Source organism: Sorex fumeus, unplaced genomic scaffold (assembly GCF_029834395.1).
Source record: "Sorex fumeus unplaced genomic scaffold, SorFum_2.1 ptg000034l, whole genome shotgun sequence".
In the NCBI taxonomy this organism is placed as follows: Eukaryota; Metazoa; Chordata; class Mammalia; order Eulipotyphla; family Soricidae; genus Sorex; species Sorex fumeus.
In genome coordinates this window covers 23580647-23596130 of record NW_026606091.1, presented here as the reverse complement: position 1 = coordinate 23596130, position 15484 = coordinate 23580647, and the positions used below count along the sequence as shown (strand labels likewise).

Here is a 15484-nt window from a genome sequence, read left to right as displayed (position 1 = left end):
CTCAGTTGTCACCTCTTACTCCTCCTTTTATATCTCGACTCATAGAAAACCAGGAGTTGCTGGTATACCTATTTGCTTATGTGTGAATATTCTGCAGACACGATTTCAAACGACATAACAGAATAAACATTTGTTTTTTAACATGGCTTACTGTTGAGTATGCAAGCAAACTAGAACTCATCCCTTTATATTTAAAAAGGATGCAATTAGGTCTACAGTTTGTCACCCCAATTTTTAATTTCTTGGGTGATTCTAATCGTATTTATTTGTATTTTTAAATTAAGGAGACCATAGAAGAGGAGATTAAAACAAATAATGACAATCTAAAAAAGGGTACAGAGATGAACATCAAGAAATACCTTTTCCACTTTGAGGTTTAAGCGGGTTCTCATTTTTGGGAATAGACTTCATTAATGGGACAAACATGAAAATAAACAGACAAGCTGAAAAGGAAATGAGTGCATTTAATATATGTGTATGTATATATGTATATTCATATTTACTATAAAGAGTAGGGGAGAAGGATAATTTTGAGACTTTGTGAGACATTGAGACATTGTGAGACTTGTTACTGTTTTTGGCATATCGAATACACCACAGGAAGCTTGCCAGGCTCTGCCATGTGGGCGGGATACTCTCAGTACCTTGGTGGGCTCTCTGAGAGGGGTGGAGGAATCGAACCCAGGTCGGCTGCATGCAAGGCAAACGCCCTACCCGCTGTGCTATCACTCCAGCTCCTAAACAAGCAAAATAACTTTTTTAATTATAAAAGATAATCAGACAAGACATTTCACTGAGTGTGGCAGCATCAATAGACAAAATTCCATATAACATTAGACCACGTGATAAACTACCACATAGTTTGTTGGGAAAGTATGTTGTATTAAACGACTAATCAAAATAGTTTTGTTTGCTGGCATTCAGGGATGTATTTTTAAGAAATACATTTGCTTCATTGCTAAAGGACACAGCATAGAATGGCTCAAATTTCAAAAATGAACTGAAGAACTTGACTGCTGTCTTCATTTAAAAAAGATAAATAGCCATAATTATTTATCTGAAATATTTCCAGATAGCTAAATGGATGAGCGATTTTCTTTTGGAGGTAGAGATGGACCCAGATAACAACTGTTGCCTTTCTTTTCATTTCCTTTCTCTGCTGGTTGGTTGGTTAAATTTTTGAGTCATTATAGTCTCTCTCTCTCTCTCCCCCCCCCATCTCTCCTCTTTCTCCTCTGTTCTCTCACCTTCACTAGGATTTAACTTCATATCCTGACTTGAAATTGAATATAAAGGATGTGTTACTGGACCAATAATTGCATACAAGAAACATCTCTTTGGATACCTCTTAAATTTAAGAATCACACAGTGGGGACTGATCTGGCTTTTAACTGGAAGCAGATTAGAGATGGATTGTTTGGAAGTGAGGAGAGAAGGCTGTGGCAGAGAGGTAGAGTCGTGAAAGTCTCTGTGGCATTTCTTGTCTTACTGTTGCTTTTCCTTGTTTATTACCAGCTTGTCTGCCACAGCAGAGGCTAACCTCTCAGGAAAAATCTTCCCTTGACTGGAATGTAGTTCATTGGAGCAGGGCTGATAAGAGAATGTAGAGTTGCCGGGAGCAAGTAAACCCCGAAGGTCGAGGGATTCAGTTTGAGTACTGGAGTACATGCTTTGCATACATGGGGCCTTGGGCTGGATTTCTGGCACCAAAAAATAAAACATGACATGAAAACAGAAATCCCAGTGGGCTTATCTTATTTTGTGTTGGAATTATCTAAAACAAAATTGTTCTTTTGAAAAGTTGTATTGTCCGTAATGCTTTAACTATTTGGGGTGACTCGTGGCTGTGCTCAGGGGACCATGTGGTGCTGAGGATGGTACTGGGTCCCCCGCGTGCCAGGCCTGTGCTCCAGGAGATCGAGTTCTCTCCAGCCCATTACTTTATTTTCTTTATTTTAGTTTATTTTGGCATTTTTGAAGATGAACTTGTCTTTTTATTTTTTTTAAATGTCAGAGTAGCTATCACATAGAAAAATATCATCATGCTTTTCATTTTATGATAATGCTTTTTGAGCGACAAACTCATTTTGGAAGTATCAGTTCTTTGCTTGAATGTACTCTGGTAATTTGTTGTGTAGTTCTTGACATGAAAGATGGCAGCGGGAGTTTGGGTTTTGTTTTTTTGTTTGTTTTTTTTTGTTTTTTTGTTTTTCTGGGTCACACCTGGTGATGCTCAGGGGTGCTATCTCTCCAGCCCCGTATGAGTCTTCTTTTGTGGTATTTTTGGGTAATACCCAGTGGTGCTCAAGGGTTACTCCTGGCTCTGCACTCAGTAATCACTTCTGGTGGGCTTCAGGAACCGTATGGGATGATGGGGATTGAACCATAGCCTTGCCTTGTGGAAGGCAAGGGCCCTATCTGCTGTATTATCTCTGGCCCTACATGACGCAATCTTGAATGTGGCTTTTCTTCTTTCTGGGGGAGGGATCTGACCCACACCCAAAGGTGCTCAGGACTTTTTCCTGGCTCTACTCAAGAGGGAGCCGAGGGGTGCAGAGTGGACCAGGGTCAGTGGGTTGCACTGCCTTAACTCCTGTACTATTCAGCCAGAAAGCTATTTTCGGGTTACTCATTTGATGTTTCACTGCACCTGTTGTAAAAGTAGTAAAATAAGGATGACAGAGTTGCTGAAGTTCAGTGAAACCTTTTTGTAATTAAAGCTGGGTTCAGTTTGAAAGCCCATGTGTGTGCTTGCAGGAAGACTGCTGATGGGCTGGAGAGATGGTGCTGGAAGTGAAGGAGTTTACTGAGCACTGGGCTCACCCCAGTTCACATCCCTGTACTACAGAGCCTTCCCTGAGTACCACGGGGGGCCACTGCTGAGCACAGTACCCCCAGATGTGGCCTCTTTGCAGGACCCTTCCCAAATGGAAGGGTGATAGTTGGAGACGGGATCATCCTGCTAATAGTTAGTGTGTGACTTCTGCCCTAAAAGGCTGCATCCCTGTATCCTCGCACAGATCCTTCCTGTTAGTCTTTGTAGCGTTCACAAGCGGATACTGGGTTGAAAGGTATTCTTTGCTGAGTGCAGTGGGGTAAGACATTTCTCATTTTCGAATGTTTTCCATAGACTCTGTTCCTTCATGAGGAATGAGCAACTTTGATCTGGCTGTGGAAAGATCCTACAAATTGTATGTGCACCTTGTGCTGATTTTACTGTGTATACATTTGCTAGGACATTAGACATTCTTTTTTTGTCCTGTTTATTGACATCAGTGAACATAATAAACTTGTAACATTATAAGGCTTCCCCCATCCCACCCTCCTGGAATAGATAAGCATTTGTCCTTTTCCTCCACGCCCCCTCCCCCCCATTCAGAAAACAATCTAGAAAGATAAAATGGTTAAATATCCTCATTTTGGTAACCACTTCTGACATTCCAACATTTATAGAGATTCATACCTACTTCTCTCTCTCTCTCTCTCTCTGTTTCTCTTCTTTGCCTCTCTTCCTCCCTCCCTCCCTCCCTCCCTCCCTCTCTCTCTATCTCTCTCTCTCTCTCTTGCTCCTGGGTGTGGGTGTGGAGTGTGGCATCAAAGCCAAAAATAAAGGATTTTTTTGGGCCACCCCCAGTGGTGCTCAGGGAATCACTCCTGGCAGGCTCAGGACCCTATTTTGTGGTGCTGCAGGGATCCAACCCAGGTCAGCTGCGTGTAAGCCAAGTACCTTACCCGTTGTACCAGTCTCCAGCCCCCAAAGATCTTGATCAAGTCTTCGGTGGGAAATACCTTGTTTCGTATGTTTTTTTTTTTTTGCTTCATATTCAGTCATTCTTTATATAACTAAATATATGAATTCATCAGATTTTGATACCAAATACATTTTTTTTTCTTTTTTGAGTCACACCTGGCGATGCACAGGGGTTACTCCTGGCTCTGCACTTAGGAATCACTCCTGGCGGTGCTCAGGGGACCATATGGGATGCTGGGAATCAAACCCAGGTTGGCCGTGTGCAAGGCAAACGCCCTACCCGCTGTGCTATTGCTCCAGCCCCCCAAATACATTTTAAAAAATATGTATAGTCTGGAGCTGGGGAGGTAGCTCTAAGCGGATATGAGGGTGTCCACTTCGCAGGCACGGGGCCCCGCATCATTCCCTGACACCACGTGTGTCTTCCCTGAGCACTGTTGCTGTGGTCCTGAGCAGCGCCAGGCCCTGCAGGACAAGCAGGAGGGGCCCTGATTAAAACAAAAAATGTTTTAGATCTGGCTTTTGTTGTTTGGGAAATTATTCTGCCGTATCTTTAATTTTTGATTCTTAGGTTCCAGTGGTGTGTTGGTTCAGGATATGTGGTTGGTGAATTATATTTTAAGATTTTTAAAAATACCCAACCCTTAAAACAGGTACTGCTGTTATTTGGGGGTTGAATACTTTCAAATATCCTGTGAAGTAAAGTAATTATCAAGAACTAAAAGGAAGCAGCTGAGCCAGCTTGGGAGATTTTCCAGTAACAAACCCCGATTGAGGCTTTTTCTCAGCAATAGTACACACAGACATAGTGTATACTTCCATCATACATAAGATCTGTCTTGGCATCACCAGGGGAAGAGAGGAAGTAAAGGGAGAGACGTAAGTAATGTGAATAGATTTTTGGGGTTGAAATTTTGGGTAGTTTGGAAAAAAATACCCGCCTAAGTGTTATTTGCCTGCTGCTACAATTTGGGGTGCAGGGGGAGCTGTGACTCAGGGTAGCCCTGAGCTCTGCTTCCTGCTCTGTGTGCGCCTGCCCCAGCTGCAGAGGCGCCACCCGCGTGGTTGAGTAGGCATCAGAGACACGCGCACGGCCTGTACACCGGGCCTTGCCAGGATGACCACCCTGACCGTGACTCTTGTCTTCGCTAGACTTCATGGGAGACTGTCGGGGGGAAGAAGAAGAATTTTGGAAAAGAAGGTTCAGAAAACAAAGAGAATCGAGAGAAGAGGAACGAGAGGGAAGGGAGCCGCGGGCGTGGCGGGAACCGGAAAGGAAGAGGCGGCAGCCGTGCCCCCCGAGAGTGTAAGTGCAGACCTTTCCCTTCCATTTGGCTATGCGAACGTGCATGCATTCCCACCGCCTCCAGCTCTCTCCAGGGAATGCTGGAAAATCCTCCTCGATGCAGGATTTGCCGTTGCAGTTCATTCTTTCAGAGGGTTTCAGCCATGTAGCTCATCATTGTCGTAATTCATAAAGTTTCAAAGCAGGTAATGTAGTTGTTCAGAGTCTAAAGACAGCTCCATTAGAGAGAATGTACACCTAACTTTTGTGGCGGTTGATTTCTCATTCATTATTAGATAAGACAGTTATTCTCCACTTACAGAGATACTCAGGATATAGGCAAGGGTTAGATTAAAAGGGAAGGTGAAAGGAAAATAGTGGGAAAGGTGACTTGTCTTTATTTTTTGGCCACACGTGGCAGTGTTCAGGGGTTACTCCTGGCAGTGCTTGGGGTGGGACCACATGGGATGCTGTGGATTGAACTCAGGTTGGCCACATGCAAGGCTAATGCCCTACCTGCTATACTGTCTCTCCGGCCCCTGACTTTCTTTTAGGGGACATAGTTGACGTAGCAGTAAAACGACATTTTAGTATTGTTCTAAGGATGTGACATTGGGGTTATAGGGAGGTTTGGACAAATTTAAGATGGCCCAGATGGCCGTAGTGACTGCTCCCAGGAGTCAAGGGCGGAAGGAGTTGTGGGGCAACTGTTATTGTACAGTAATGCCAGTACTGTCGTTCATCCTGGACCAACCCCTAATACTAATTTTCTCAAAGACCCAGTATTTTCTTTTTTCCAGTGCATTTTCACGATTTGAATCTAATGAATAGATTCTTTAGTCTGTTGCATACTTGTCCAGTAAAGTCAGTTTTTTGTTGTTGCTGGGCTGAGTCTGGGCTGCAGCTGGCCATCTTTCTTAGCGGACGATGTGATGCCAGAGTTCAAACACAGGACTCCTTCCCTGGGAGCCGGCTCCCAAGTTTTAAGAAGAAGGTCATTTATTTTTTTCATTTTTTGCTTTTGTTTTCTGTGTGTGTGTGTGTGTGTGTGTGTGTGTGTGTGTGTGTGTGTGTGTATTTGGCCACACTGTGTAAGGGCTTACTCCTGGCTGTGTGCTCAGGGATCACTCATGGTGGGTCGCAGGGAAGTATGTGGGGTGCCAGGGATTGAGCCCAGGTTGTTTTGTTTTACCTGCTGTACCATCTCTCTGGCCTTTGAAGGTGGCAGGCTTACTCTATAGGAGAACACAACCAAAGAGAAGAAGCAGTGATGTTATTTCCCAGTTTACGTCTGCAAATGAAACATGATCAGCTGTCATTTCATTTTTGAGTTTTTTTTTGTTTTGTTTTTGGGCCACATGTGGTGATGCTGAGGGGTTACTCCTGGCTCTGCACTCAGGAATCACTCCTGTTGGTGCTCGGGAAATAGTAAGGGATGCAGGGATCAAATCCGGGTTGGCCACATGCAAGGCAAATGCCTTACCTTCTGTACTGTCACTCCAGCCCTTTGAGTGTCTTTGATGTGATTTTTTTTTTTTGGTATGATACTGCTTTTGTATCATGCATGATCTTGTTTTTTCCGTTTTCTGAACCCTTTGAGTAAATTTTAGCCTTTTTTTTTTTTTTTGGTCTCTATCCTTGGCTGGTGTGATTATGTACTAGAGTTGCTCTTTTCTTCCTCAGTTAGAGGCGAAGAGAATGGAATTGATTGCAGTCAAGGGGACAAACCTTCAGACCGTGGCAAGCGAGCTCGTGGGAGAGGTAAGACAGAATAAAGGGGAAGGAGGTTTTTGCCAAAGGAGAGTGTCATGGCAGGTGACTGCCCTGCTGGACACTTAAAATTGTGGCAAGGATGGTTGATCTTAAATCTATTGCTTTGGTTTTGATGCCAAAGGATGAAGAGTTTGGATTATGTGGTTCTGAGGAAAAGCTACTGTTTTTCCTAAAATGAGTGGAGAAAATCCTTTATATTAATATGAGAAGCTCTAATCAAAGATTTATTATTAACTTTTTTATGTTGGATTTAGCATGTGTTCCAATCATGTTACACTGGTTTAAAGTTATTATTTGTCTGTTCTATTGTTTTCTGATAATGATTTTTTTCCTTTTTTTTTCCCCTCTGGGTGGTGATGACAGGGATTAAACCCAGGACTTCACACTAATCACTGTTCCTTTTCTTTCTAATTTTTGTTTTTGGGCCATACCCGATGGTGCTCAGGACTTACTCCTGGGTTTGTGCTCGGGGAATCACACTTGGCAGGCTTGGGTACCACATGAAATGCTGGGGATTTGAACCTGGGTGGGACCACATGCAAGGCAGGTGCTCTATCCATTGTATTATCACTCTCCAATGATTATTTCTTAGCATTTATTAATTTTGGAGGTCATTAGATCATGTCAGAGATGCGGTGTTGTAATGATATCTCTCATCATTATCAAGTCAAGATACTTAATATATATAGAATGTGTTTTGATACAGTGTAAGAGCTACCTTAATTTGGTTTTTATTGTTCAATGCGTTGAAGATCTGTAAAAGGTCAGCCTTTTTGTAGTGAGAACTTTCTGTATAGTTTTCGGTCACAAAAGATGATGCTCAGGGGGCCGTGTAGTGCCAGGGATCTAACCTGGGTCTTAGACATTCCAAGCATTTTTTCAGGGACTAGAGCTATAAAGTACATTAGGTGTTTGCCTTGCATGCATCTAACTTTGACTTCAACCTTTGGGTCAGCACCCCATTTAGTCCCCCCAAGCACTGCCTGGTGTGGTCCCAAAACCAAACTGAAAAAGCATTTTCAGTCTTTGAGTCATATTGGCCCTGAATTTGCGATTATTAAGGTAAAAGGTAAAGGCCCTCCCGTTGATCGTCGATTTGCTCGAGCGGGCCCAGTAACGTCTCCATTGGAGACTTTGTTGTTACTGTGTCTGGCATATCGAATACTCTCGGTAGCTTGCCGGGCTCTCCAAGAGGGGCAGAGGAATCGAACTCGGGTAGGCCATGTTGGCCGCTTGTAAGGCGAACGCCCTACCCGCTGTGCTATCGCTCCAGCCCTTGCGATTATTAAAATAAAAATATCTTTTCATGGAATCAGGGTTGTACGTTATATACTTTGGCTTTTTGGGGGATTTTGGGAGAAACCCTGAAGTGTTCGGCCTATTTCTGGCTCTGTGCTCAGGAGTGAGCCCTGGTGATACTCAGGGAACCATGTGTTGTGCGGGGAATCAAACCAGGGTGGTAATGGAACAAGTTCCTCACCACCTATACTGTCTAACCAGCCCCACATCATGTATATTCTTAGGAATCTAGAGGAGTTCTTATTTATAGGTTCCCCCTTTTTCTCTTTATCAATAATTCCTGGCTCTTAAGTCTTGAGTTTTCAAGACACATAACACAAAAATGTTAAAATCGGATTCAAACTTTTTTCTTCCCCTTTAAGATTTAAGACTCGTGTCTTTTGTCTAGTAAAGTGTCAACTATGATATCATCCTGCATTTGTCTTTCATTGTCATTTATCTCATTCTTTCATATTGTCTGTAAATGTAAATTAACTTTAAAAATTGGCTTTTTGGGACTGGAGTGATGGTTTGTTGAACCAGGTTTAATCCCTGACACCCCATATGGTCTCCGAGCCCTGCCAGGAGTGATCACTGAGCACAGAGCCAGGAATAAGTCCTGAGCACCTCTAGGTGTGACCCCTCCTCCCCTCCTCCACACACACACACACACACACACACACACACTGGATTCTTGTATGAATGAGACCTGAGATTTGACCCCTGGCATCACACATAACACAAAAGCTTTAAAATCAGATACAAATTACCTTCTCTTCCCGTCCCCCACCCCCACCCCATCCCTAGTTTTAAACAGGTCTTAACCTGGGGGTTAAGGAGCCCAACAATTCCTGTCCTGGTGGGCAGTGCTTGGTAGGACCATCCAGGGCTACTCTGCAGGCCTCTAACTTGTTTCCTGGGGTGAGAGATATATGGTCCCCAGGATAGAACTCAAGGCCTTACATGCAGTCATGTGCTCTGCCACTTGAAGCTATCTTCCTGGTTCCTACGTCTTGAGTTTTCAAGATAAGCCTAAGTGGTTATGTGTGTTTTATATTGCTTTGCATCTAAAGGTACTTTCAAGTCTCAAGGTAATGTGTAGGTTAGTGACTACGTTATCTCCTTTCAGTCAGTGTATCTGAGTTTGAAGGTAACTGCAGTTTTTTTCCCTGTTGGTTGGTTTAGGAGCTCTGATGCTCAGTGGCTGTTTGCCTGTCTATGCACACAGGTGATTCCTGACTGCTCAGGAGTTGTTCCTGGCAGTGCTTGAGGGACCATGCAGTGCTAGAGATGTGAGCCCAGGTTTCCAGCATGCTTAACATGATTCTTAGCATTTTTTAAAAAAATAATTTAGTTTATCAAAGATTTCTCAGAATTGCAGGGACCTGCAGCGTCTGAATTCCACATTGTGATTCTCTGTAGCAGGCATGGTGTGCTTAGGGGAGCTTTGGATCTTGCCTTGTCTCTTCAGCATGTGGAGGGCCTGCTAGTGCTGTAATGAAATGTATTTGTGATATTTACCCTGCTCTTCAGTGTTACCTATTTAAGGAATGTTTTTCCCTAACATTTACCGAGCGCTTTATTGTGTCCTCGCAGGCAGCTTGCAAGTAATTTTTACCTACTTGCATTGACTCTCCGGCAGGAAAACCCTTTCAGCATAGCTCTGTGGCTCTGCTGTTGTATTGCATGTGACCTCGAGAATTGAGGCCTTCCAAGGGCAGATCACGTGCTCAAGGTCAAGGCCTGAACTAGTTTTTACTGAGTCCAGATTCTTTGGGACCTGGACAGAAAGGAAGATGTGAGCATGAGTCAGAACCTGGTTACTTGCCGTGTTGCCTCCTCCTTCCTTCAAGGAAGGGTGTAATGTAGTAGTGTGGCTATCACAGATTCTCAGCATCCTCCTCACCTTGTTGCTATGGTGACTCGGGGAGTAACATACTTGACAGTGCCACCATCTCACCAGCTGCAAGGGTTGTGCTCTGCACAGTCTCAGGGATCTAACTTCAGGCCTTCAGGTGCTCGACCACCGTGCTGTACCTTGAGCCCTCAAGCTGACCTTAACCCAGTTAGACTAATTAAGTTCAGACCCCCTCCTTTAAAAAAAAATTTTTTTTTTTTGGGCTATTTCGATAGGCTTGATGTTCAGGAATCAGTCCTGGCAATACTGGGAGGTGGGGATTAAGGAGGACTGCATCAGTGCCTGAGAGTGAATCTTGCTCAGCTGTGTGCATGGCAAGCTCCATAACCCCCGAGCTAGCTGTATCTCGAACCCAAGACTTTCCTCTTAATAATAATATTTACTTGGGTTTTTGTTGTTGTTGTTGTTCTTGTTGTTGTTGTTTTCAGCCACACTGGTGATGCTCAGGGCTTAATCCTAGCTTTGCACTCAGAGTCACTCCTGGTGGTGCTTGGGGGGGAGGAGGGGTCATATGGGATGCCTGGGATCGAACTCTGCAAGCTTTACCCACCATGCTGTCTCACTGACACTTTAAATAAATGTTTTTGGGGTACAATTTTTCTATCATAACACATGTGGTTATGTTTACGGAGCCTGCTGAAGAGCAGTGTTGTGTGTTTTGAAGTTTCCCTGAATTGTTTAATGTCTCAAACCAAGAAGAGAGGAAGTCACTAATTTAGTACCCAGTTTGCATTAAAATTATTTTGCATAGTGAGTATTCAGAAATACAGTTTAGTAGTAATTGAATAGTTGTGCAGGACAGTGGCTCGTCACTTGCATTATTATTTTTTAAAAATATTTTTATTTTATAAAGTACTTTACGATATTTCATTACATTTAATATTTGAACACCAATCCCACCACCATTACGCCTTCCACCTCCATATTTTGGGTGTTTCCATCCCGAACCCCAACCCCTGCCCCAAAACAGAACCGAAATAATTTATTTTGTATTGTTATGAAAATCCTCTAAAAATGCTCCAAAAAAGTTTCCTTAGAAGAAAGAGTGTGAAGATTGTTGTTTTTCAGGGCCATTAAGCCCTTCTATAGTCACTTGAGTTATTTTCTGGTATCATTTTAGGACTATACTCTGATATTGCTCAGGGCTGTTCCTGACAGGATTTGGGGGTCATGTGTTAACTTTGTGGGGACTGCAAAGCTTGTACTTCAGTCCATTGAACTTCTCGTTTTCATAATTCATATCTATTTTAAGCAATGTACCTTTCTCTCTTTTTTTTTTTTCTTTTGCTTTTTGGGTCACACCTAGCGATGCTCAGGGGCTGCTCCTGGCTCTGCACTCAAGAATCACTCCTGGTGGTGCTTGGAGGACCATATGGGATGCTACAGATCAAACCTGGGTCAGCCGTGTGCAAGGCGAAGGCCCTCCCCGCTGTCCTATTGCTCCAGCCTTCAATATGTCTCTTTATAAAGCTGTGTTATATAGACTTAATTCACTAAGTTTTTTGAGGTTTTTGTGGGACCAAAGAAATAGTAATTAGATAAAAGAAGGATAATAAAAATTGATGTGCATGCATGCATTCCTGGCATTTAGGCCTTGGGTCTCAAATTGCCCACATTGAGAAAAATTTTGAAAATGACAAAAAGACAATTTTTCTGTTTACTCATTTTTACCAAGTCTTTACCAAGTCTTAATGAGACAGGGCACTCCAACAGGGCTCTCCTTGTCAAGTCCATGCTGAATTTATTTATTTTTGTTGTTGTTTTGTTTTTTTAGAGGGTGTTGTGGTCCACAACTGGCAGTGCTCAGGACTTACCTCCTGGCACTGTACCCCTGGAGCATTCTTGATGAGACTAGGGCGTAGCCCGGTTTGGTTCCTGACGCCCCATATGCTCCCCCGGCACTTCCAGGTGTGATCCCTGAGCACAGAGCCAAGAGTAAGCCCTGTGCATTCAGAAAACGAAAACCAAAACTATTGATGCAACGTACAGGCCACGTACAAGTTTTTTTCTAATATTCCTGAAGTGTTTTATTAATAATGGAAAAATAATTTCTCTGGTCCAGTGTCTAGTCCAGAAGTTCCCACGCCAGCTTGTGTCTCGATAAGTCACGAACCCATCATCAGGGCCGGAGAGCTAGTACTGCGTGTAGGGCACCTGCCTTGGTGCGCAACTGACCTGGCTTCAGTCACAGGCATCACATAGGGTCGCCTGAGCATCGCCGTGGGTGATACCTGAGTCCAGAGCCAGGAGTTATCTCTGAGCATTAGAGGTGTAGCTCTCTCCCACCCCCCAAAAAAAAAAATCCTGAAAAAGAGTAATATATCACTTTGGAAATTTTATTTTTTCTTGGCTTTGACATTTCAAAATGAACTATTTTTTGAGAGTGTCTTCAGTGTTCATCTGAAGTCTTCTCATGGTTAAATTCTTGCTTCCAAGTTTTGGCAGTAATAGCACAACGCACTGGTAACTACTCCCCCTTCATTGCCACACATCTGAGGTGCAGTTTTTATTTTGAACTGCTGGATGACAGCCAAATGTCACAGATAATGATGTAGGGCCATAGTATGGGGCACTAAGAAGAACATTTCAGGCCAGATGGGTTAGGTTTTAAAAATCTTCTTCCTTGACTTGGTTAATGTTTATGTGAAGATTGCCTGGTTTGTTATTGGGTCAAATTCTGATATCAAAAATTAAATCATTGTTTCTTTCCTTTAAACTTAATTTTAGGGCTTACGTTGCCATGTTTGTACTTGCTGAGGTTCAGAAAAGCCTAGAGTATTTTATAATGTAACCTGCCTGTGGTTATCTGTCCCCACGGATAACAAAAGCCTGAGCAGAATTCTTTCCTCCCCTTTGAGATCAGTGACAGTGGATGCTGGTGGCTGTTAGGAGAGACCAGTAGGCTAAGTTCCCTGGATGGGAGCGTCAGTTATGGTGACACGGTGTCTGGGCAGGTGTGTGTAAAACTATAAATCTTGTAGGACCCAATTGTAGTATTCTATATTATTATTAAAAGAAATATTTTTTTTAAAGGATTTGGACGTGGCCGAGGGAGAGGAGGAAGATTCTCGACCCAAGGCATGGGGTAAGTCTCAGCTGTATACAATTTTTGTACCTGTTACCTTTTCAAGTGGTTACTTTTGTTTCCGCTAAAGCAGATCACTTCTTGAGGGGTGAAGTGATTGAGGTGGCCGAGGGTGTGGCTCTGTGCTCCTTGTGCCTTTCCTTGCATGTTTAAGTCCCCGGGCTTGATCTGCAGAGCTTAAATAGAGAGACAGAGTGAGACCGTGAAATACTACGAATGATACTTGTATTGCAGTAGGGCTTAGAGTCTTCATCTTTGCTGACATTTTAGATTGAAGAGCAGTTTTTTGGGGTGCCCGTTACGTTATAGAATGGCTAGTAATACCCCTGGTCTCTCCCTGCCTCAGATTGTGACAGCTAAAACTGTTTCTGCCAAATGTTCCCCGAGAGGGAGCTGTACAACAACCCCTAGTTACAAACCCCTGTGTTAAAAGGATGCTGTGAATCCATCAGTTCTCTAAATTGATGATTGAATACAGCGTTTATTTCTGTAGAAGTGAGTTTTCCTTCCCCTGAATTGTAATAGTGAAGGGAGCAGACTATTAAATAGGTGGCATTATTTCCGGTATCTTGGTTCTTTCACTTTCCTAAACATTTGCCTCTTTCTAGATTTTCAGAGAAAGTTGAAAGGGAATTTGTTTGTTTTTGTTGCGAGGCCACACCTGGTGGTGACTCTGGGCTTACTCACGGCTCTGTGCTCAAGGAACACTCTGGGGTCATATGGGCTTGAACCCAGGTCAGCTTTGTGCAAGGCAAGCACTCTATTATCTCTCCTGTCTCCAAAATTAAAAAAGCTTTTAGTAATTTTTTTTGGGGGGAGGACAGGCGGCGGTGGCCATAGCCACTGCTTAGGAGTGACCCCTGGCGGGGTCTGGGGACCATTGTGAGTTGAGTGGGGTGCAGACCTTAACCCTTGTGTTGTCTCTGGCTCAGAGCTTTTAATTTACTTTTTTTTTTTTTTTTTTGCTTTTTGGGTCACACCCGGCGATGCACTGGAGTTACTCCTGGTTCATGCACTCAGGAATCACTCCTGGTGCTGCTCAGGGGATCATATGGGATGCTGGGAATCGAACCTGGGTCAATCGCGTGCAAGGCAAACGCCCTACCCTCTGTGCTATTGCTCCAGCCCCAAGGCCCAGAGCTTTTAGTAGTGCCATGTGTCGATAACGCCGAGATAACTATATGTGCTGAGCCCTTTAACTGTGATTTTGAGCAGTGGTGTTTGGTCATTGCCTGCAACCGCGTCTCTTTCCTACCTGATTGTCAGTAGATGAAGTAAGGATAATAGTACTTCATTATCTTTAGAAGGACAGAGGCTGGAGTGATAGTATAGCGTGTAGCACATTTGCCTTGCCTGTAGTCTACCCAGGTCTGGTCCCTGGTATTTTATATTGGTCCCCAGAGCAATGGCATGAGTGATTCCTGGGTGCAGTCAGGAGTAACCCCTGAGCATTGTCAGGTATGGCTCAAAATTCTAAATAAACAAATAGAAATAAAAAGGCAGAGAGCAAAGTGGCAGAAAAATTGAACATTGGTTTCAAATGATTCCTTGTGAGTTTAGTTTTTAAAAAATTAATTGAGGGGCTGGACTGATAGCACAGCGGGGAGGGTGTTTGCCTTGCACACGGCCGACCTGGGTTCGATTCCCAGTATCTCATATGATCTCCCTGAGCACCTCCAAGAGTAATTTCTGAGTGCACGAGCCAGGAGTACACCCTGTGTATCACCGAGTCTGACCCAAAAAAAGCAACAACAAAAAGAGTTTTATTGAGCACCTGCTAGCATCATATGTTAATGCTTTATAAAGTACACGACTATTCAGTCTCCATAACTGGAAAGGGCAAACTGTCCAAAACTAAAATGAGAGAAATGACTCTCGTAGAGGTTATATGGCTTATGTATAGGCAGAAACTTCTGAAATTCAAAATCTGGAATGTGAATTTATTTCTGTTTGTGGGGGTGTGTGTGTGGAAGGTCTATTCAGTTTCTGGACCACACTGGGGTCTGAGTCCTGTCTTTGTACTCAGGTCAATCATAGTGGTTCTCGGGGGATCATATGCGATGCTGGGGATTGCATCTTGTACTATCTCTACCCCTCCTTTTTTTTTCTTTTTCTTTTTGGGTCACACCCTGCAATGCACAGGGGTTACTCCTGGCTCTGCACTCAGGAATCACTCCTGGCGGTGCTCAGGGGACCATATGGGATGCTGAGAATCGAACCCAGGTCGGCCACATACAAGGCAAATGTCTGACCCGCTGTGCTATTGCTCCAGCCCCACCTCCTCTTTTTTTTTCTTTTTATAAAAAAACAAAAATGCTTAAACCATGTCTGAGCGCTTCTGTCGGTGTGTATTCTAGTGTCTAGTTTCTCCTTTTTTTTTTTTTTGCAGAGACA

The 15484-nt window shown here is 43.5% G+C and overlaps 1 protein-coding gene across 3 annotated transcripts in view; it reads left to right on the top strand.

Moving 5' to 3' along the window:
- The window catches only part of UBAP2 (ubiquitin associated protein 2), an 88185-nt gene that overhangs the window by 37594 nt on the left and 35107 nt on the right, over window positions 1-15484 (top strand). For 2 of the 3 annotated variants that reach the window (XM_056117001.1, XM_056117000.1), the window contains exons 5-7: window positions 4904-5057; window positions 6720-6797; window positions 13039-13090. In XM_056117001.1, the coding sequence (XP_055972976.1) occupies window positions 4904-5057; window positions 6720-6797; window positions 13039-13090 (284 nt within the window). Of the gene's footprint in view, window positions 1-4903; window positions 5058-6719; window positions 6798-13038; window positions 13091-15484 lie in introns of those variants that run through there. The other variant, XM_056117004.1, reaches the window with a different exon arrangement.